The 22,993-nt window shown below is 42.7% G+C and overlaps 2 protein-coding genes across 3 annotated transcripts; both read right to left on the bottom strand.

Moving 5' to 3' along the window:
- Positions 1-1,271: 1,271 nt before the first annotated feature.
- Positions 1,272-5,570, bottom strand: slc10a2 (solute carrier family 10 member 2). The gene is made up of 6 exons (XM_029703150.1): positions 5,012-5,570; positions 4,520-4,638; positions 3,395-3,483; positions 3,074-3,249; positions 2,542-2,699; positions 1,272-2,293 (listed from the first exon to the last, which is right to left on the bottom strand). Exons 1-6 carry the CDS (start codon positions 5,410-5,412, stop codon positions 2,115-2,117), a joined length of 1,122 nt encoding a protein of 373 aa, XP_029559010.1. The 5' UTR covers positions 5,413-5,570; the 3' UTR covers positions 1,272-2,114.
- On the bottom strand, positions 5,408-22,755 carry gtpbp8 (GTP binding protein 8). 2 transcript variants are annotated; one of them, XM_029703152.1, is made up of 8 exons: positions 22,602-22,755; positions 21,864-22,200; positions 14,304-14,402; positions 14,070-14,200; positions 12,874-12,973; positions 10,311-10,426; positions 5,864-5,970; positions 5,408-5,628 (listed from the first exon to the last, which is right to left on the bottom strand). In XM_029703152.1, the coding sequence occupies exons 2-7, from the start codon at positions 22,179-22,181 to the stop codon at positions 5,907-5,909; spliced, it is 828 nt and encodes a 275-aa protein (XP_029559012.1). In that variant the 5' UTR covers positions 22,182-22,200; positions 22,602-22,755; the 3' UTR covers positions 5,408-5,628; positions 5,864-5,906. The 2 variants fall into 2 exon arrangements, with proteins under 2 accessions (XP_029559012.1, XP_029559011.1); XM_029703151.1 differs by lacking the exons at positions 5,408-5,628; positions 5,864-5,970 and adding an exon at positions 7,524-8,141 and having other exon boundaries at positions 22,602-22,754.
- Between the last annotated feature and the right edge of the window lie 238 nt (positions 22,756-22,993).

The raw sequence follows: 22,993 nt of genomic DNA, 5'->3' as shown, positions 1-22,993 counted from the left end.
TCATCTCACCCAACGAGTCAAATCTATTCAGGTGATTGTCAGAAGTTTGGTTTCGGTTGAAATCTGTAAAACGTTGGTTTGATACAGTAACACCCTTGGGAGTGCTGCAAACAGTAATCTTAGTTTTTTGTCAGATGCCGCCATTGGTGACTAACAGCTCACAGCTTTTTGTTGTTCACCCTTCAGTTGAAAGGTACTCAAGGCTACAAAGTAATTATCAAATGGTTAGTTTGGTTCCGTAAGTAAAAGTACAAATGTCCCACAGTCAATTAAGAAATGAGTGCAGGGCTGCAATAAGTTCTCTGATCATCAGAGACTTGCAGTTGATGTCTATGTACATCTGAGGAGCAGTACCTTATTTGTACAGTACCATCCCACTGTAGACAGATTCATGATGTATGGGTGGATACATACAGTACCATGTCTGATATACCACATGGAAGATATCTTTGTTAAACAGCTTTGGAAGTGTTTTTAAAGCCATCGTGGAAAATAAAAATTCTGTATATTTGTATCACTTTTTTTTTTTAAAAGACCATTCACATGAAGCATATGTTCCGATGTGATAGATAAATCTCACTGAAGGATCTGCAGTTTGTCATGAAATATATATTTTAGTAAAACTCTTGATAGACGACTTAAAATGTTCACCTTTATTTAATTTCCGGGTACATTTACACATCAAAAGATCAGGTGGGTAGGTACCTTCTATAAGACAACACACTAGCAACTAGCCTCTGCGTAAAGACAAAGACAACAACTAATGTGGAGAGTTCTTCACAGATATATACACTGAGTATACAAAACATTATGAAAACCCACTCTTTCCATGACAGACTTACCAGGTAAAAGCTATAATCCCTTATTGATGTCCCTTGTTAAATCCACTTCAATCAGTGTAGATGAAGGGGAGGAGACAGGTTAAAGAATTTACCCTTGAGACAATTGAGACATGGTTTTTGTATGTGTACCATTCAGAATGTGAATGGGCAAGACAAAAGATTTAAGTGCCTTTGAACCCGGTATGTTAGTAGGTGCCTGGTGCACCGGTTTGTGTCAAGAACTACAACGCTGCTGGGTTTTTAACACAACAGTTTCCCGTGTGTATCAAGAATGTGTGTACTACCCAAAGGACATTTAAGACACATGACAACTGTGGGAAGCATTGGAGTCAACATGGGCCAGCATCTACACCTTGTAGTCCATGCTACGACAAATTGAAGCTGTTCTGAAGACAAAAGGGGGTGCAACTCAATATTAGGAAGGGGTTCTTCATGTTTGGTATAGTCTGTATTTAGGCTATGTAAATATTTCAAAATGCGCCAAAACATGAATTACACCAATGGATACAAAGACAGTACATTCATAAATATGGTTCAAATATACTGTCTAAATAATTTAAAACTAAATGAATGTTCAATACAACACTTGTATTAGTCAGGAAGACTTGTAATGTATTTTTTTGTTGTTGCTTTAACATACAAATTATAAAATAATATGAGGCATGCGTAAAATATCCTGGAGGGGTCCATTTAAAAATCTATATAATGTCTTAATGCTGGTGTGTGTGTCATGAGTCCTACGACATGGACTAATCAATTAGTTTAAGTTGACTGGTTTGCAAATATAAATATTAAAAAAGTTATTGTAGTTCTGACAGGAGTGACTAGACAAACCTTTTCATGGTGAACAGTTTCCTCTGTGTCTCTTGTGGAGCTAGAGAGGATGAAACCCTCACCACTCAACAAATTTCACAATACCTCACCTCAGACACTACCACACTGCAACCCTGCTGGCCTCCACGAGGTCTCTGCAGGTATACACTGTTGTAAAAAAAAGTGAGGTAGAGGAGAACTCAGACTTCATTCAGGATCTGAGATGGCTTCCTACCCCTGAAGAGTGTTTTTTTTGTTATGAAGTAAAGCTTCACAGAAACCTCTCCCATGTCGAGAGTACCTCACTTTTTAAATGACAGGACCTGTAATGCACAATTTCAGCCTGTCAAGGTCAGTGTGTGTGTATGGTGTGATTGAGTGGGAAGGATGTAGGTACGGTATTGCACCCAGGTCGCTGCGTGCTGCTAACTGTCAAAGAGTCCCGCGGCTTGTCCGTGCTCACATCTGGGTGATCTTGCCCTTTCCTCCGTTGTTGCCATTCTCGTCGCACTCAAAGCCTCCATTTTCCAGGGCGTACTCCTGCTTATCCTTAGGAGGTGCCTCAGCGTCCCCCTCTGCTCCCTCGCTGTCTAACTCCGACGAACCCCCTCCACACTTCCTCTTATACATCTGGTAAGCTGTAGGAAGCGGAACCACTCATGTTACACCTACTTTGTGCCTTCACAGCCACATCTTTCAATCTAAATAAGCACTGAAAAGCATCAATAACATAGTCTGAGAGAAGTTAATGATCAAACTGACACCCGGGCAATCAATCATTAGCTAGAATGACAAGTAAATGTTGGGAATATAGATAACACACAAAACTTTTGATAACATATCAATATTGACATTAGCTCTTCAACAGCGGTATAAGCTGACCCACCTCCAACAGACAAGACGGCCACCACCAGTTGGAAGATGCTGTAGATGAGAGGGAAGGCGAACATGACCTCCAGTTCTTCAGGGGTGAACGACAGCTGGACGATGGTGCTGCACAACTGGGAGTTCTGGAAGCCTGTCTCCAGGGCGATGGTACGACACCTTAAACACACAACGACGGGCTTGTTAACGACAGTAGGTTCCATGGAGCGACGAAGGGCTCCGCTTGACTGGCGTGCTTATAAAGAACCTCCTGCTCTGTTAAATGAACTAGGTAAAGTTAAAATGCACTGGATGGTTTTCAGTGTAGCGTCTTTGGAGTTCATTTCACATCTGGTACTGTAGTGTTTACATTAACATGAATGTTAAGGCATTTCCAGAGGGGAGACACAAAGGGAATAGCTCATTCAGGTTATTCAAGTGTAATTCAGGTAGGTGTTATCAACACCTTGTATTACAATGGTAACTTGGATTTTATCAGCTAGGTACAATATTAAGACTGGACTATCATGAATCATATTATATTGCAGTAGTACCTGTGCCAGGGTTGTCCTACAAAGCGGGCCATGAAGAAGCCCAGGGTGAAGCCTACGAAGGGGTAGATGGCTCCGATGATCCAGAGAGAGGGAGAGATGGTCCAGGAGGACTGGTACAGCACCCCGCCTACCACCGCAATTATGATGATGAGGAGGAAGCCAACTATGGAACCCACCTGCAAACACACATTTTAAAGACTTGATTTGAATCCACAAATCGCATGCACACTATTGATCCCGGAATAACAACCTAGAAGTGTATAGTGTAGCAGTAGTGTGGAACAACACCAGCTGTATGCAGTGCAAGGAGTTTAATCTTACCTTGAGGATCTTTTTGGCTGTTTGGGGCCACTTGTTTTTGACGTAGATTCCCAGGGCGACGGGGATGAGGAGGGACACCAAGGTGATACCTGGAGACAAAGATATACAATCTGTCATGATCTTCCAAACTGCCTCTGGAAGCAACGTCAGCACCCGAACTGTTCGTCGGGAGCTTCATATAATGGGTTTCCATGGCCGAGCAACCGCACACGAGCCTAAGATCAACATGCGTAATGCCAAGCGTTGGCTGGAGTGGTGTAAAGCTCGCCACCATTGGACTCTGGAGCAGTGGAAAACGCTCTCTGGAGTGATGAATCACGCTTCACCATCTGGCAGTCTGATTTGGGTTTGGCAGATGCCAGGAGACTACCTGCCCGAATGCATAGTGCCAACTGTAAAGTTTGGTGGAGGAGGAATAATGTTTTTTCATGGTTCAGGCTAGGCCCCTTACTTCCAGTGAAGAGAAATGTTTATGCTATGACATTCTAGACAATTCTGTGCTTCCAACTTTGTGGCAACAGTTTGGGGAAGGTTCTTTCCTGTTTCAGCATGACAATGCCCCTGTGCACAAAGTGAGGTCCATAGAGAAATGGTTTGTTGAGATCGGAGTAGAAGAACTTGACTGGCCTGCACAGAGCCCTGACCACAACCCCATCGAACACCTTTGGAATGAATTGGAACGCCGACTGCGGGCCAGGCCTAATCGCCCAACATCAGTGTCCGACCTCACTAATGCTCTGGTGGCTGAATGGAAGCAAGTCCCCGCAGCAATGTTCCAACATCTAGTGGAAAGCCTTCCCAGAAGAGTGGGGGCTGTTAGAGCAGCAAAGGGGGGACCAACTCCATATTAATGCCAATGATTTTGGAATGAGATGTTTTACAAGCAGGTGTCCACGTCGTGTATGTAAGCTGCTATTAGGATCGGAATGTTTTAGCATTTCTAACGGTGTTCTAACACACAGAAATAGAATCTATATGTGGAAATCTATACGAATTACATGTTCCTGTGCTACTAGATAGAATCTAGAGTGCTGTACAAAAGCATTCCCACCAATACATTGTCTAGATGGTACATCAATGCATATGCCCCTGTATGGAATGGTTTATTTTAGTATTGGTAGCTACCTATGCTTTGGTAGGGGATCTGGACGGTGTCAGCAGAGGTCCAGACAGACGTGTAGATGAGCAGACACAGAGGCATCATCCCCAGGGCCAGGATAGAGGAGCAGGCTGTCATGCTGATACTAGAGAGGGGAAAACACACAACATTAGTATGCAGGATCACGATAGAAACGCACTCACATAAAAGTACTCAAAAACATAGTACCAAAGGGAAAACTTGAAAGTAGGCTAAATCATCAAACAAATAACGTGTACTCTTAAGGTGCTATCTAGAACATAAAAGGGTTCTCCGGCTGTCCCCATTGGAGATCTCTTAAGAACACTTTTCTGTTCCAGGTAGAACCGTTTTTGGTTCCATTCCACAGAGGGTTCTACATGGAACCCAAAAGTGTTCTACCCGGAATCAAAAATAGTTCTCCTATGAGGACAGCCGAAGAACCCCCCCCCCCCCGTTCTTTTTCATCTAAGAGTGTTACTCCTTCCAGTCAGTCTCACCTGAGGTCCATGTCTCCGTCCAGCCAGTAGGCAATGATATTAGAGCTGGAGCCACCGGGACAGCAGCCCATGATGATGATGACGACGGCCTGCAAGGGCAGCACGTTGAAGGCCAGCGACAGGGCGAAGGCGGTGAAGGGCATGATGCCGAACTGGCACAAAAAGCCGATAAAAATTCCCCATGGCCTCTTGATGTGTCCCCACAGCTTACCGGCCTCCACAGTGCAGCCCATGGAGAACATGACCATGGCCAGCATGACGGTCAGCACAATGCTGAGAACTAGGCTCAGGTTCTCGTTGAAGTTGCTGGGGGCCACCAGGCACGACTTGCCCGAGCATATCGTGGCGTTGGTGTGGCAGGTGGCCAATGCCACGGCAGCCGTTGTCATTGGTGTGTTCATAGTGGAGAACGGTGACGGGGGGGGGCGTAAAAAATGTTATCTAAAAAAGGAACCCAATAGAAGAACTCCAGAGTGCGGGGGGGATGGAGAGAAGTCGTCTGTCCTGTGGCGTTGCGTTCTTTTAAGACACCTCCGGCTCTCCTCCCTCCTGTATCCACGGTGACAAGGGCTGCACTGAGACCATACACCTCTCCCCTCCAGGCCTTTAATACCTACCTAAAAAAATTATATATAATAATAATTAACTTGTGCCTAACGTTTTTATGAGGTCAGTGTCCAAATGCGAATGCAGAAAAAGACAGTCATTGATTAAACTTACAATAAACGTAAATTGCACCATCTTACTTTTTTATCACTCCTTCAGCTCTTAAATTTTTATTGTCTTCTTCCAATCACAGCCATTCAACATCATCATCCTGGTACCGCCACCAAAAGGAGTGATGATGCCTACCTGTACGTGTTGAGCGCGGGCCCAAGGTCCTGTCTGGTGTGCGTCACCTCTCCCCAGTGGGGCTGTAAAAGAGTAGGACTGGAAAAAGCCTCTGGATGTTGGACCCACTATGAAAAAAAAGAAGCTAGAGATGGAAGGAAAGCTCTGTGTCTGTCACTGAAAGACATCAAAGTGACATCGTATAAGCCTCGTACCCAGTGGGGGGGTAGACTTTAGCTGTTTGAGGAAGACAAGGACACAAAAAGTAACTGAGGATCTTCACACTTCTATCGCTTGGAGAGAAAGAAAAGGAGTCGTGAAATTCATACCCTAGAAAATAATATAACATCAACAAAGTAGATGGATAAATATCTGTCAACCAAAAACATTGAAATAATGTGTTACAGCACAAAAACTGTGACAGCGTATGTGTGCGTCACATTTCACCATATAATCAGTCTTATTACTGTACCTCAAATGTATCATAAACCATCTGACTATATTGGAGGCCTGTAACTAGGTTGTTCTTCTTACGCAACTATCCACTTTATATTGCATGAATGTAACCTTATTTTTTCTGAGATGAGACCTTGGTTCAGTCTAACTCCAGAACTGATCACTTTCCCCACAAAATACAAGATCTTATCCCAGTCTCTCAAAATGTAGCCAGTTCTCAGAGTTTTTGCTTCCCTCAGTCCTTCTTTCCCCATTAATTCTGTCATTCATTAAATGCTAGGGGAAATGTTTAACAAAGTCTCCACCAGTAGCTTAATACATAGGACCCTTTAGGTCCAGAGTTCTATAACAACCAACACAAATGTTTCCTTTTATAGTTTTTATTACAAAACTAAAACAATACATATTCATCACCATACAGTGCATTCAGAAAGTATTCAGACCCCTTCCCTTTTCCACATTTTGTTCCACCTTATTCTAAAATCGATTAAATAAAAACATTTCCTCATCAATCTACAGAGAATGACAAAGTGAAAAAAAAGTGTAGAAATGTTTGCAAATGTATTAACAATAAACAGAAATACCTTATTTACATAACTAATTAGACCCTTTGCTATTATACTCGAAATTGAGCTCAGGTGCATCCTGTTTCCATTGATCATCCTTGAGATGTTTCTACAACTTGATTGGAGTCCACCTGTGGTCAATTCAATTCAATTGATTGGACATGATTTGGAAAGGCACACACCTGTCTATATAAGGTCCAACAGTTGACAGTGCATGTCAGAGCAAAAACCAAGCCATGAGGTCAAATAAATTGTCTGAAACAGGATTGTGTCGAGGCACAGATCTGGGGAAGGTTACTAAACAATTTCTGAACACAGTGGCCTCCATTATCCTTAAATGGTAGAAGTTTGGAACCACCAAGACTCTCCCCAGAGCTGGCCGCCCAGCAAAACTAAGCAATTGGGGGTGAAGGGCCTTGGTCAGGGAGGTTACCAAGAACCTGATGGTCACTCTGACAGAGCTCCAGAAATATAGGTGTGCCAAGCTTGTAGCGTCATACCCAAAAATAATCGAGGCTGTAATCGCTGCCAAAGGGGCTTCAACAAAGTACTGAGTAAAGGGTCTGAAAACCTAAGTAAATGTGATAGTTACGTTTTTTTATTTGTAATAAATTCAAAAACATTTCTAAAAACCTGTTTTTGCTTGTCATTATGGGGTATTGTGTGTAGATTGAGGAGGTAAAAAAAACAATCCATAGAATAAGTCTAACGTAACAAAATGTGGAAAAAGTCAAGGGGTCTGAAAACTTTCCGAATGTACGGTATATACAGAAATAGTAGTCTGACTATAGTAAACAATGTACACAAACACTAAAGGTGAAGCGGCTCTATTGGGAAACTGTCTTCAGGTCAGCTTTTAGTTTGTCTCTTTTCCCAAGGTGAAAGTTCCCGTAGAATCACACAGTGCCGTGTCCATAAGAAAGCACTTACAGAGAGTGGATCAGATCTCAGATCAACTGTCTGCTTTGTTATAATGGTTTAGGGGTTAGAAGAGAAACACTGTTGCAGCACATGAGCCAAGTATAGCAACTGTTCTCTGGTCAGTTTTGAAATCTGTCCACAAAGGCTACTGTATCAGTGGTGCGAGTGTTCATAGATTGAGTAAGTATGAGCTGATTCCAAAGAAGTTATCAGCTGTGCTCCAGAGTGTGCAGTCAAAGAGAAGAGGTGGTTAACTGGTCTCAGATCAGCTTTGACAAGTGTCTCCCAGCTGAATGCTCCCGGTCACATGGGCAATGAAACAACGGAGCAGGTATATCCCCGAAAAATGGAGAGAACTGTCGATTAGGAGAGAGAGAGAAAGATCAATATATAGCCGCTTCAAATTTTGAAGACATCCAAACATATTTGCATGTATAGAATTGGCGAGACCTGCTATACACGACACAGGACAGACTAATGAAGCAGTTGTCAAAGTGAGAAAGTAGGTTTGCCTACCTGTGAAGAACGACAGTTAACATACTAGGGTATGTGTATGTACAGTTTACGAGCCATTATAACGGGGCCCTTCCGTGTTAGTAAATTAGCGCATTAGTGTGCTGGTATCTGTAGAGTAGCACTTCAGTGGGTCTGTTATCAGTTAGTTACGGGTGTGAGATATTCTTCCGACACTCAACCTTTATGGAATGTGCAGCCGGCCGAAACCCCCAAGGCCTTGGCCGAGAGGCAGAGTGTGTGAGTGACAGTCACTCTCTCTCTCTCCTGCACACGGTCATTCCCCTCCCTCCAATTTCAATGACAGTTTGCAGTCAGGTCCGTGTGTGTGTGTGTGTGTATGCCCAACCATACGTGCGTGCCACTGCCACCATTATCTCGTCTTATCTGATCACTGATAGCCATCTGACCCAATTAGAAAGGTAGGTTTTATTTACACAAATGCATGTGTGCCGCAATGGTGCACTTTCACAGTTTTCAATAAAGAGAACTGAACCTGCACTGCAGCTTACATAAGATAATATGTAAGCTGCACTGTGACATAATCCAGTCTGTCCTTTCCCATCACTTAAAGAATTCGGAAGATTGGTTAATGCTGTAGTTTGACTGTAACCTATGGCACACTTTCTGGTTTATAGTGAAGGCAACAGAGATTTTACAATACAATATCACTGTACTGGACGTTCTGGTTGGCATGACGATGGAACTGAAGCATATCGTTCCATTACCTAAAAGTTTGAACAATAAATATCTGAGATGTACAAAACATGAAGAACCCCTTCCTAATATTGAGTTGCACCCCCTTTTGTCTTCAGAACAGCTTCAATTTGTCGTAGCATGGACTACAAGGTGTAGATGCTGGCCCATGTTGACTCCAATGCTTCCCACAGTTGTCATGTGTGCTAAATGTCCTTTGGGTGGTGGACCATTCTTGATACACACGGAAAACTGTTGAGCGTGAAAAACCCAGCAGTGTTCAAAAGCACTTAAATCTTTTGTCTTGCCCATTCACCCTCTGAATGGCACACATACAAAATCCATGTCTCAATTGTCTCAAGGCTTAAAAACGCTTCTTTAACCTGACTCCCCTTCATCGACACTGATTGGAGTGGATTTAACAAGTGACATCAATAAGGGATCATGGCTTTCACCTGGATTCACCTGGTCAGTCTATGTCATGGAATGTTTTGTACACTCAGTGTATATTTTGCATGTAAGCAGTCAGCCACACTTTCTTCCTGTAGACTACAACTCCATCTGTGATGACCTTGGTCTAGTCATGTGATTGCTACAATGACATGAGTGAAATGAGAGAGAGGGTGTGTCAGTCGGTCTTTTGCCAAATAAGTGTGACTCTGTGACTAACTCTTTATGTCCTTGAATATTGAGCCATAGTAAAATGGCTTATTTTTGTAAGCACCAACTCCGCCATGGCTTGTTGGGCAAAGCCTATGGGGAAAGGAATGGGGGTTTCGGAGGGGTTTTCTGATTCATGCAGAAAATAAAAAGGTCTTAGGAGATCATAAATGCATCATAATTCCCAAAAAGTGACGTTAGCTGATAAAGATTAATCTGATTTTAAAAAATTACGTATAAGACAGACGTATTTTTTAATCAGATAATGTTCATCAGCTAACGTCACTTTTTTGGGGGAATTTTGAAGCATTTATGTAATCAAAACGAGCACATAAATGCTCCATAATTCCTAAAGGTCATTAACGCACAGAACAAAACGTTTAAGATCTCCTAAACCTGCGTTAACCTTACTTTCGGCATTTATCCCAAAGCCCCACTCTTTCCCCATTCATTTCCGTCATAGGAATGGCCGAACGAACCAGATGTAACACATTTTTTAGGACTATAAGGCGAGCTCTGTAACGATGTGTGTGTAATTCTGACATCACATTTACATTCAGACATGGCAAGTTCACAGTGACAAGGCATCAGTCTAAAAAGAGATATATATGGTGCACAATTTACTGAAAATAGTAGGGTGTGTGGGTGACTCTCACCTGACCAGGAAGGGCTGTGGGAAGCAGCTAACAGTTTGTGTTATGGCGTCCTGAAGTTGCAGCAGGTTAGTCAACAGCACCCCCTGGCGGCACTTATCGATCTTGGTCACCACAATCTGCATCACACACCAGACAAAACAAGAGTTTGACAAAGATGCCTCATTAACAAGTGCTGACAGGCTATACGATCATGAATGACTAAACAGGTTCTCATTGTGTGCTCGTCCAAATCAGACACTGTGTTCCAAATTCCCAAGCAAAATAAGTGGTTCAATGAGGAACAATAGCTACCGTTTTCGGTCATCTTCTGGGTGGTTTTGGAAACTACAAGCGGCAGGGGCTAGGCCTGTATTTAACTTTGCAGTATGACGAGCGCATCCATTCATTCCATGTAAGTACATCAACGGGATAATTTGAATCTGACGTCAGTCCTTAATCTGTTGTGGCTCCACAAGGTGGACATAACTTTATTTAAGATCCCGTTGACGTAACTAAAATGATGTGGTCAAAGTGCTTAATAACCTGATAGCTTTATTTAAGATCCCGTTGACATCATTTTAGTTATGTGGTCAAAGTGCTTAATAACCTGACAGCATGAATAATTCACAGCTTCATGCATTAAGCACAGGACAGGGCCAATCAATAATGGCCGGATCCAGGACTGCAGTTTTTAAATAGCTGAGTGGGACAAGTTACAGCGTTCTACATGAATCTGCTCTCTACGGTGAGTGTGATGGAACGTAACACACTAAGGAGGAGAGGGAGTGAAAAGGCTTAAATGGCATGCAATGAAATTGGAGAACCTAGATTACAGCAAAATTCTGTAAGCTTAACATATACAAGGACACAAAACAGAACACTGAGTTGTTTAACAATGCCCTCATCCCATACACACACACACACACACACACACACACACACGGTTGAAGTCGGAAGTTTACATACACTTAGGTTGAAGTCATTAAAACTCGTTTTCAACCATTCCACAAATTTCTTGTTAACAAACTACCGTTTTGGCAAGTCAGTTAGGACATCTACTTTGTGCATGACACAAGTCATTTTTCCAACAATTGTTTACAGACAGATTATTTCACTGTATCACAATTCCAGTGGGTCAGAAGTTTACACACACTAACTTGACTGTGCCTTTAAACAGCTTGGAAAATACCAGAAAATGATGTCATGGCTTTAGAAGTTTCCGATAGGCAAACTGACATTTAAATCAATTGGAGGTGTACCTGTGGATGTATTTCAAGGCCTACCTTCAAACCAAGTGCCTCTTTGCTTGACATGGGAAAATCAAAAGAAATCAGCCAAGACCTCAGAAAAGAAAATTGTAGACCTCCACAAGTCTGGTTCATCCTTGGGAGCAATTTCCAAACACCTGAAGGTACCACGCTCATCTGTACAAACAATAGTACGCAAGTATAAACACCATGGGACCACGCAGTCATCATACCGCTTAGGAAGGAGATGCGTTCTGTCTCCTAGAGATTAACATTCTTTGGTGCAAAAAGTACAAATCAATCCCAGAACAACAGCAAAGGACTTGTGAAGATGCTGGAGGAAACAGGTACAAAAGTATCTATATCCACAGTAAAACGAGTCCTATATCAACATAACCTGAAAGGCCACTCAGCAAGGAAAAAGCCACTGCTCCAAAACCGCCATAAAAAAGCCAGACTACAGTTTGCAACTGCACATGGGGACAAAGATCGTACCTTTTGGAGAATTGTCCTCTGGTCTGATGAAACAAAAATAGAACTGTTTGTCCATAATGACCATCATTATGTTTGGAGGAAAAAGGGGGATGCTTGCCAGCCGAAGAACACCATCCCAACCGTGAAGCACGGGGGTGGCAGCATCATGTTGTGGGGGTGCTTTGCTGCAGGAGAGACTGGTGAACTTCAGAAAATAGATGGCATCATGAGGGAGGGAAATTACGTGGATATATTGAAGCAGCATCTCAAGACATCAGTCAGCAAGTTAAAGCTTGGTCGCAAATGGGTCTTCCAAATGGACAATGACCCCAAGCATACTTCCAAAGTTGTGGCAAAATGGCTTAAGGACAACAAAGTCAAGGTATTGGAGTGGAACTGAAAACTGAATAGGAGGCCTACAAACCTGACTCAGTTACACCAGCTCTGTCAGGAGGAATGGGCCAAAATTCACCCAACTTATTGTGGGAAGCTTGTGGAAGGCTACCCAAAACGTTTGACCCAAGTTAAACAATTTAAAGGCAATTCTACCTAATACTAATTGAGTGTATGTAAACTTCTGACCCATTTGGGAATGTGATGAAAGAAATAAAAGCTAAAATAAATAATTCTCTCTACTATTATTCGGACATTTCACATTCTTAAAATAAAGTGGTGATCCTAACTGACTAAGACAGGGAATTTTTACTAGGATTAAATGTCACGAATGTGAAAAACTGAGTTTAAATGTATTTGGATAAGGTGTATGTAAACTTCTGACTTCATCTGTATATATGTATATATTCAATTAAAACAGAGGCTAAGCTTTTGAAGAACGAACTGAGCACAGAGTAGGTTAATCTCACCACGTAAGGCCGACTGAACTCTTCACACATCTCCAGGGCGATCATATCAGCCTCCTGCAGCCCAACACTGCCGTCCACCAATAGGAAGGTCCTCACCAGACTGATAGAAATGCAACACAGCAGAGGGAAGCATGATCATGTTACAAACAGACAAATGCATTCGATCTACATCAAGACTCTCCAACCCTGCTCCTTGAGAGTTACCGTCCTGTTGGTTATCTAGCACACCTGATTCTAATTATTAGCTGGTTGATAAGCTGAATCAGGTTAGTTACAACTGGGGTTGGATCGCAAACCTACATGAGGGTAGCTCTCCAGAAACAGGGTTGGAGAGCCCTGATCTACACTGAACAAAAATAGAAATGCAACATGTCAAGTGTTGGTCCCATGTTTCATGAGCTGAAATACAAAATACCAGACATTTTCCATACACACAAAAAGTTTATTTCTTTCAAATTTTGTGCATGAATGTATTTACATTCATATTAGTGAGCATTTCTCATTTGGAAAGATAATCCATCCACCTGACAGGAGTGGCATATCAATAAACAGATTAAACAGCATGATCATTACACAGGTGCACCTTGTGCTGGGGACAATAAAAGACCCCTTTAAAATGTGCAGTTTTGTCACACAACACAATGTCACAGATGTCTCAAGTTTTGAGGGAGCGTGCAATTGACATGTTGACTGCAGGAATGTCCACCAGAGCAGTTGCCAGAGAATTTAATGTTCATTTGTATACCATAAGCTGCCTCCAATGTTATTTTAGAGAATTTGGCAATACGTCCAACCTGCCTCACAACCGCAGATCACGTGTAACCACGACAGCCTAGGAGCTCCACGTGCGGTTTCTTCACCTGCGGGATCGTCTGAGGGGTGGGGGAGGTGCTGAGGAGTATTTCTGTCTGTAATAAAGCCCTTTTGTGGGGAAAAACTCATACAGATTGTCTGGACCTGGCTCCCCAGTGGGGGGGCCTATACCCTCCAAGGCCCACCCATGGCTGCAACCCTGCCCAGTCATGTGATTTTCATAGATTAGGGTCTAATGAATTTATTTAAATTGACTGATTTCCTCATATGAACTGTAACTCAGTAAAATATTAGAAAATGTTGCGTTTCGATTTTTGTTTTTTCAGTATACTTACTGTACATTGATTGACGGCCACTAAAGCTAAGACATCCTGAAGACCTACTTTTTTCTTGAACCCAGATAGTGCTCCACCATCTCCACAAAGTCCTTGGGAGCCCTGTATCCATAACCAGGCATGTCCACCATGGTGAAAGCTTTGCCCACTTTGAAAAAGTTCATCTTCTTGGTATGGCCCTGAGAGAGAGTGGATAAAATGCCAGGTAGTGAAAGTACCTTAGAGAATGTATGGAAAGAGAGAGAGCGATAAACAATAAACAACAGATCTTAGTTTACTCACTGGTGTTTTGGAGACTCTAATTTCTACATCAGGAGCCAGGGAGAACAGAGCTCTGATGAGAGACGACTTCCCCACATTACTCCTGCCGATGAAACACACCTGGCAACGCACACACAACAACAAAACATCCAAAGGGGGTAAAGACCTTAACAACAGGCTGACCAAATTGAAAATATTAATATTTCAAAAACAAGGGCATTTCTAAGTGACCCCAAACTTTTGAACGGTAGTATATATATATATATATATATATATATATATATATACATACATACATACATACACACACATACATACATATACACATACACACTAAAAAAAATAGTTTTGTTTGTATTATCACTTTGAAGTTAAAGCTTAGTGTACGTAGAAATTTGAAAACTAGATAAGTTCACCTTAAAGTGTTTATATTCTGCGATGCTGAGCACACTGCTATGGGTTTGCAACTGTGTGTTGCCAGCCATGATATAAAATCAGTCATTTGTAGAGATATGACAGTGTGCTACTGTAATATCCCTGGAGTCCCAGCGGACAATCAGAGCTACTGGAGCCATCTGTCTCTGACACAAGATGGAGTCTGTCTGACACAAGATGGATGCAGAGAGCCGCTCCCCCATGTTGCCGGGGGATAAATCACACTGTGACAGGGGAGAGGTGGTGAGCCGAGCGGTAACTAAAACCACGTCTCACAATCACTGCACCACTCCTCTCTCCAAACATCTTTCCACGTGGCACTGCGGGGAAGAATCTAGGTTGAAGTCCTGGTCTGACTGAGGTTACATGAATACATTTCAGAATTCGGTTAATTTATTAAGCCATGGCCAATGTTCACTTCATTCCATTCTTATAAGCATAAGAGCATGAAGGAGGGGGGCGAGCGTTAATCTGCCCATTCCACACACTTAGTCATCCAGTCTTCCACTCACCCACGCATGTGCCCCCACACACACCACACCTGGGTTCAAATACATGTGTATTTGAATATTTGTTATTTAATATACTTTTTCTCCTGTGTATTTCAGTATTTTCACAGCCCAAAAAATGTTTTGTATATAAGTACAGTACCAGTCAAAAGTTTGGACACATCTACTCATTCAAGGGTTTTTCTTTATTTTTACTATTTTCTACATTGTAGAATAATAGTGAAGACATCAACACTATTACATAACACATATGGAATCATGTAGTAACCAAAAAAGTGTTTAAAAAAAATCTAAATATATTTAATATTTGAGATTCTTCAAATATTTGGCAGCTTTGCACACGCTTGGCATTCTCTCAACCAGCTTCATGAGGTAGTCACCTGGAATGCATCTCAATTAATAGGTGTGCCTTGAAAGAAATTCCACAAATTAACTTTTTTCTTAATGTGTTTGAGCCAATCAGTTGTGTTGTGACAAGGTAGGGGTGGTATACAGAAAACAGCCCTATTTGGTAAAAGACCAAGTCCATATTATGACAAGAACAGCTCAAATAAGCAAAGAGAAACGACAGTCCATCAATACTTTAAGACATGAAGGTCAGTCAATCTATAACATTTCTGGAACTTTCAAAGTTTCTTCAAGTGCAGCTGCAAGAACAATCAATCGCTATGACGAAACTGCCTCTCATGAGGACTGCCACAGGAAAGAAAGACCCAGAGTTACATCTGCTGCAGAAGATACGTTCATTAGAGTTACCAGCCTCAGCAATCGCAGCCCAAATAAATGCTTTACAGAGTTCAAGTAACAGACACATCAACTATTCAGAGGAGACTGCGTGAACAAGGCCTTCATGGTCGAATTGTAGAATGGCGCCGGAGGGGATGGCTGACGTTTTAAGTGCTTCTAACAAACTGTGCTATTTTGATAGCTTTTTTTTTCACAACTTATTTTATACATAATGTTGCTGCTACCGTCTCTTATGATCGAAAAAAAACTTTGGACATCAGAACAGCGATTACTCACCTTGAACTGGAAGAAGCTTTTTCCTTTAACGAGTCCGACGCAAAGGATATACTGCTTTCTCGGGAACAGGCCCAAATCCCTGTCATTTGCGTGAAGAAAAGATGGCGAAAAAGGGGGCGGAGGTCGGGCTGCCTTCTGAGAATTCGTAGGCAAACGAGTAAACCCCCACTGCCATCCGTTCTATTGGCCTACGTACAAGCATTGAGAAATAAATCGATGACTTACGATCAAGATTATCCTACCAACGAGACATTAAACTCTGTAATAGCGTATGTTTCACGAGTCGTGGCTGAACGACGACACTGATAATATAAAGCTGGCGGGATTTTCCATGCACCGGCAGGACAGAGAAGCTACGTCTGGTAAGACGCGGGGTGGGAGTGTGTTTCTAATTTTCAATAACAGCTGGTGCGCAATGTCTAATATTAAAGTAGTCTCAAGGTATTGCTCGCCTGAAGTAGAGTACCTTATGATAAATTGTAGACCACACCATCTGTATTATTCGTAGCGGTCTATTTACCACCACAAACCGATGCTGGAACTAAGACCGCACTCAACCAACTGTATAAGGCCATTAGCAAACAAGGAAATGCTCATCCAGAAGTTGTGCTCCTAGTGGCCGGGGACTTTACTGCAGGCAAACCTAAATCCGTTATACCTAATTTCTACCGGCATGTCAAATGTGCAACCAGAGAGAAAATAAATAAATAAAAAATAAACTCTGGACCACCTTTATTCCACACACACAGACGTATACAAAGCTCTCCCTCCATTTGGCAAACCTGACCATAATTCTATCCTCCGGATTCTTGCTTACAAGCAAAAACTAAAGCAGGAAGTACCAGTGACTCGCTCAATATGGAAGCGGTCAGATGACGTGGATGCTACGCTACAGGACAATTTTGCTCGCAAAGACTGGAATATGTCCAGGGATTCATCCAATGGCATTGAGGAGCGTTCGAAGCTAATTCTCAGAGTAAAAAAAAACTCCATTCCTTACATCTATTATGGTTCGACAGGAATCAAATCAAAGTTTGTCACGTGCGCTGAATACAACAGGTGTAGTAGACCTTACAGTGAAATGCTGACTTACAGCCTCTAACCAATAGTGCAAAAAAGGTATTAGGTGAATAATAGGTAGGTAAACAAATAAAACAACAGTAAAAAGACAGGCTATATACAGTAGCGAGGCTACATACAGACACCGGTTAGTCAGGCTGATTGAGGTAGTATGTACATGTAGATATGATTAAAGTGACTATGCATATATGATGAACAGAGAGTAGCAGTAGCGTAAAAGAGGGGTTGGCGGGTGGGACACAATGCAGATAGCCCGACGAAGAAATAGGGTAATAAACCATATCTGACATGACCTCAACCACTCATTTGCCTAATCCACAGGATGTCCATCCGTATCCCCTATAGAAATTCTGTGACTTCCTCCCGTCCACCCAGCAAATTCCAAAGCCATCTGGCTCCTACAGATGACCATTAATTTCTGATGTAAAAACCAGCCTCTAGGATAGCAATGTTCCAAGTTTAACCCAGAATTCAACAGTAGTATACCACCTCAGTGTATCGGCTTCATCAATAAGTGCATCAACAACGTCGTCCCCACAGTGACCGTACATACATATCCCAACCAGAAGCCATAGATTACAGGCAACATCCGCATCGAGTTAAAGGCTAGAGCTCCCGCTTTCAAGGAGCGGGACACTAATCTGGATGCTTTTAAGAAATCCGGCTATGCCCTCAGACGAACAATCAAACAAGCAAAGCATCAATATAAGATTAAGATTAAATCCTACTACATCGGCTCTGATGCTCGTCGGATGTGGCAGGGCTTGCAAACTATTACAGACTACAAAGGGAAACCCAGACGCGAGCTGCCCAGTGATTCAAACCAACGAGACGAGCTAAATGCCTTTTATGCTCGCTTCGAGGCAGGCAAAACTGAAGCACGCATGAGAGCACCAGCTGTTCTGGTTGACTGTGTGTTAACACATCGGCTACCGAGAGTGAGCAAGACCTTTAAACAGGTCAAAATTCACAAAGTCGCGGGGCCAGACAGGTTACCAGGACGTGTACTCAAAGCATGTTCGGACCAACTGGCAAGTGTCTTCACTGACATTTTCAACCTCTCCCTGACAGAGTATGTAATACCTACATGTTTCAAGCAGACCACCATAGTCCCTGTGCCCAAGGATGTGAAGGTAACCTGCCTAAATGATTACCGCCCCGTAGCACTCAAATCGCTAGCCATGAAGTGCTTTGAAAGGCTGGACATGGCTCACATCAACAGCATCCTCCTGGACACCCTAGACCCACTCCAATTCGCATACCGCTCCAACAGATCACAATCTCAATCACACTCCACACTGCCCTTTCTCACCTGTACATAAGGAACACCTATGTGAGAATGCTGTTCATTGACTACAGCTCAGCATTCAACACCATAGTGCCCACAAAGCTCATCGCTAAGGACCTTGGGACTAAACACATCCCTCTGCAACTGAATCCTGGACTTCCTGACAGGCCACCCCCAGATCTGCCATGCTGACCCTCAAGACTGGGGCCCCTCAAGGGGTGTGTACTTAGTCCCCTCATGTACATCACCAATGAACTATCATGGTCCAAACACACCAAGACAGTCGTTAAGAGGGCACAACACCACCTTTTCCACCTCAGGAGACTGAAAAGATTTGGCATGGGTCCCCAGATCCTCAAAAAGGTATACAGCTGCACCAGAGAGCATCCTGACCAGTTGCATCACTGCCTAGTATGGCAACTGCTCGGCATCTGACCATAAGGCGCAAACAGAGGGTAGTGCGTACGGCCCAGTACATCACTGGGGCCAAGCTTCCTGCCATCCAGGACCTATATACTAGGCGGCGTCAGAGGAAAGCCCAAAAAATGGTTAGAGACTCCTAGTATAGAGGTCCTGGATGGCAGGATGCTTGACCTGGTGGAGGCCGAGCAGTTGCCGAGCAGGCTGAGCAGTTGCCATACCAGGCAGTGATGCAACCAGTCAGGATGCTCTCGATGGTGCAGCTCGAGAACTTTGAGGATCTGAAGACACATGCCAAATCTTTTCAGTCTCCTGAGAGGGAATAGGCTTTGTCGTGCCCTCTTTACGACTGTCTTGGTGTGTTTGGACCATGAAAGTTTGTTGGTGATGTGGACACCAAGGAACTTGAAGCTCTCAACCTGCTCCACTATAGCCCCATCGATGAGAATGGTCGGGCCTCCTTTTCCTGTTGTCCACAATCATCTCCTTTGAAGAGTCGATTGGGCACACTGTTTGTTTTCATGGAACAACAAAGCGTGGCTGCATGAAACACAAAAGAAAATTGAGTAGCTCAATTTGGGCTCCCGAGTGGCGCAGCAGTCTAAGGCACTGCATCTCAGTGCTAGAGGAGTCACTACAGACACCCTGGTTTGAATCCAGGTTGTCACACAACTGGCCTTGATTGGGAGTCCCATAGAGTGGCGCACAATTGGCCCAGCGTCGTCCGGGTGTGGCTGGTGTAGGCCGTCATTGTAAATAATAATTTGTTATTAACTGACTTGCCTAGTTAAAAAAATGTTTTTAATTGATTAAAATACCTCATGACCCCATATCTTCCACCAACTACTGATCCTCTGGAATTATGGAATACACACAGTCAAATAATATAATAATAGTAGAGAGAATGATTTATTTCAGCATTTATTTCTCATCACATTCCCAGTGGGTCAGAAGTTTACATACACTCAATTAGTAGTTGGTAACATTGCCTTTAAATTGTTTAACTTGGGTAAACGTTTTGGGTAGCCTTCCACAAGCTTCCCACAATTTTGGCCCAATCCTCCTGACAGTGCAGGTGTAACTGAGTCAGGTTTGTAGGCCTCCTTGCTCGCACATGCTTTTTCAGTTCTGCCCACAAATTTTCTATAGGATTGAGGTCAGGGCTTTGTGATGGCCACTCCAATACCTTGACTTTGTTGTCCTTAAGCCATTTTGTCACAACTTTGGAAGTATGCTTGGGGTCATTGTCCATTTGGAAGACCCATTTGCGACCAAGCTTTAACTTCCTGACTGATGTCTTGAGATGTTGCATCAATATACCCACAGTTTTCCTTCCTCGTGATGCCATCTATTTTCTGAAGTGCACCAGACCCTCCTGCAGCAAAGCACCCCCACAACATGATGCTGTCACCCCCGTGCTTCACGGTTGGGATGGTATTCTTCAGCTTGCAAGCCTCCCCCTTTTTCCTCCAAACATAACGATGGTCATTATGGACAAACAGTTCTATTTTTGTTTCATCAGACCAGAGGACATTTCTCCAAAAAGTATGATCTTTGTCCCCATGTGCAGTTGCAAACCGTAGTCTGGCTTTTTCATGGCGGTTTTGGAGCAGTGGCTTCCTCCTTGCTGAGTGGCCTTTCAGGTTATGTTGATATAGGACTCGTTTTACTGTGGATATAGATACTTTTGTACCTGTTTCCTCCAGCATCTTCACAAGGTCCTTTGCTGTTGTTCTGGGATTGATTTGTACTTTTCGCACCAAAGAACGTTAATCTCTAGGAGACAGAACGCGTCTCCTTCCTAAGCGGTATGACGACTGCGTGGTCCCATGGTGTTTATACTTGCATACTATTGTTTGTACAGATGAACGTGGTACCTTCAGGTGTTTGGAAATTGCTCCCAGGGATGAACCAGACTTGTGGAGGTCTACAATTTTCTTTTCTGAGGTCTTGGCTGATTTCTTTTGATTTTCCCATGTCAAGCACTTTTCGCACCAAAGTACATTCACCTCTAGGAGACAGAACGCGTCTCCTTCCTAAGCACAAAGTAGATGTCCTAACTGACTTGCCAAAACGGTAGTTTGTTAACAAGAAATTTGTGGAGTGGTTGAAAACGAGTTTTAATGACTTCAACCTAAGTGTATGTAAACTTCCGACTTCAACCGTTTGTGTGTGTGTGTGTGTGTGTGTGTGTGTGTGTGTGTGTGTGTGTGTGTGTGTGTGTATGGGATGAGGGCATTGTTAAACAACTCAGTGTTCTGTTTTGTGTCCTTGTATATGTTAAGCTTACAGAATTTTGCTTAGTGCATGTAAACTTCTGACCCACTGGAATTGTGATACAGTGAATTATAAGTGAAATAATCTGTATGTAAACAATGGTTGTAAAAATGACTTGTGTCATGCACGAAGTAGATGTCCTAACCGACTTGCCAAAACTATAGTTTGTTAACAAGAAATTTGTGGAGTGGTTGAAAACGAGTTAATGACTCCAACCTAAGTGTATGTAAACTTCCGACTTCAACTGTACACGTTCCAGCATTCTATGCAGTTGTGGAGTGGCTTTTCCAACATTGGAGGGCGTATCTTCAGACCAGATTGCTGCTCCATGTCTGACAAGCTTTTTGAAACCCTGATGTTTTTTTTTTAAATGTAACAATGGCATCTTCATCTTTCTTGAGACACCAATGTTAAATTTAAGCTGCATATTGTGATCTAAAAGTGAAATAAGACCTAGCCTATACAAGTGTTTTTTTTTATTTCCAATCAAACTACTATTTACATTCACAACTATTTTAACATACATCCAACACACATCCCTCCACCTACCTCTGGCTGGTTCTGTGAGGGTGCGTGTTCCATCCTCACGGCGGAGGTGTGGTAATCAATCTTGTGTGAGGGGGATGGGGAGAAGAGTTTCTCTGCCTTGGTTATGTCCTCCACACTGGGCTGGAAGAGCTGGAAGTGGCCCCTATCCACTGAGCAAGCCAAGTGGGGCTCCAGCTCACTGAAGGGGAACAGCAGGCCCCGGAGCTTTCTCTGGGGGAGCAGGGAGGCTTGATGGAAAGAAGCCAGATTGTGAGCACCCTGCTGGGATGCAGTCCAAAATCCAGTCCCTGGCTTTAGCCATAGCCTCCTGCAGAACATCTTTTGTTTGATGTGTGAGCTGCAAAGGTATGATGTGTTATTGGTTATATTTGTATATTTCTTTATATAGTAACAATTGTTGGTTGACTGTTTTCGAATACCACTATGCACTGCCCTCACACAGGTATAGGCAATTGTCATTATCACCTAAGCACTTTAATAATAATAATAAAAATGGGTTTGGCACATCTCTTGATGCTCTGATGAAGTCACAACTGTCGAAACGCGTTTGCCTGCCCGGACGAAAATAAAAAGGTGAAATGAGGTGACGTCTTTTTAAAAATATTGTGCCGTCGTTTCCCAATGTTCATGAACTTGGGATTTAATGTGTAGGTTAACAAATGACATGGCTATTATTACATTTTATGTCAACTAGCTAGCCATCTGTTTACTTCGCAATTCTTGACTAATTAAACTTACCCAATGACTTGCTGAAATACTACGCCAATAATTCCTGCGCGTTTAAATGTGACAATACATATATTGATCAGATTACGAAGAGATGCATTGTTAGATGTACATTTTCTCGTCAACGTCCTCCATGTTTGATTTTTAATGGTTACATTGAAATGCAACCGGCAGACACAAGTAGACATGATTATAGTTCCGCCTTAAAACTTACCCTCTCCATTCTCTAAGTATTTTTCTTCTTCGATGAGGTTTAAAGGCGGTTAGCATCCACTAAATATTGCATTGCCGCCACCTACTAGACTGGAGTGGAACTCCCTTGTACTTTGCTTGAAAAAATAAATATATAAACACCAAATACCTCTCTGAGCTACCACCACAACCTCAATTTTCTGTGACCTACG

The sequence above is a fragment of the Salmo trutta genome, chromosome 20 (assembly GCF_901001165.1).
Source record: "Salmo trutta chromosome 20, fSalTru1.1, whole genome shotgun sequence".
NCBI lineage: Eukaryota > Metazoa > Chordata > Actinopteri > Salmoniformes > Salmonidae > Salmo > Salmo trutta.
The sequence above is the reverse complement of the archived record's forward strand: the minus strand, read 5'-3'. Positions and strand labels throughout refer to the sequence as shown.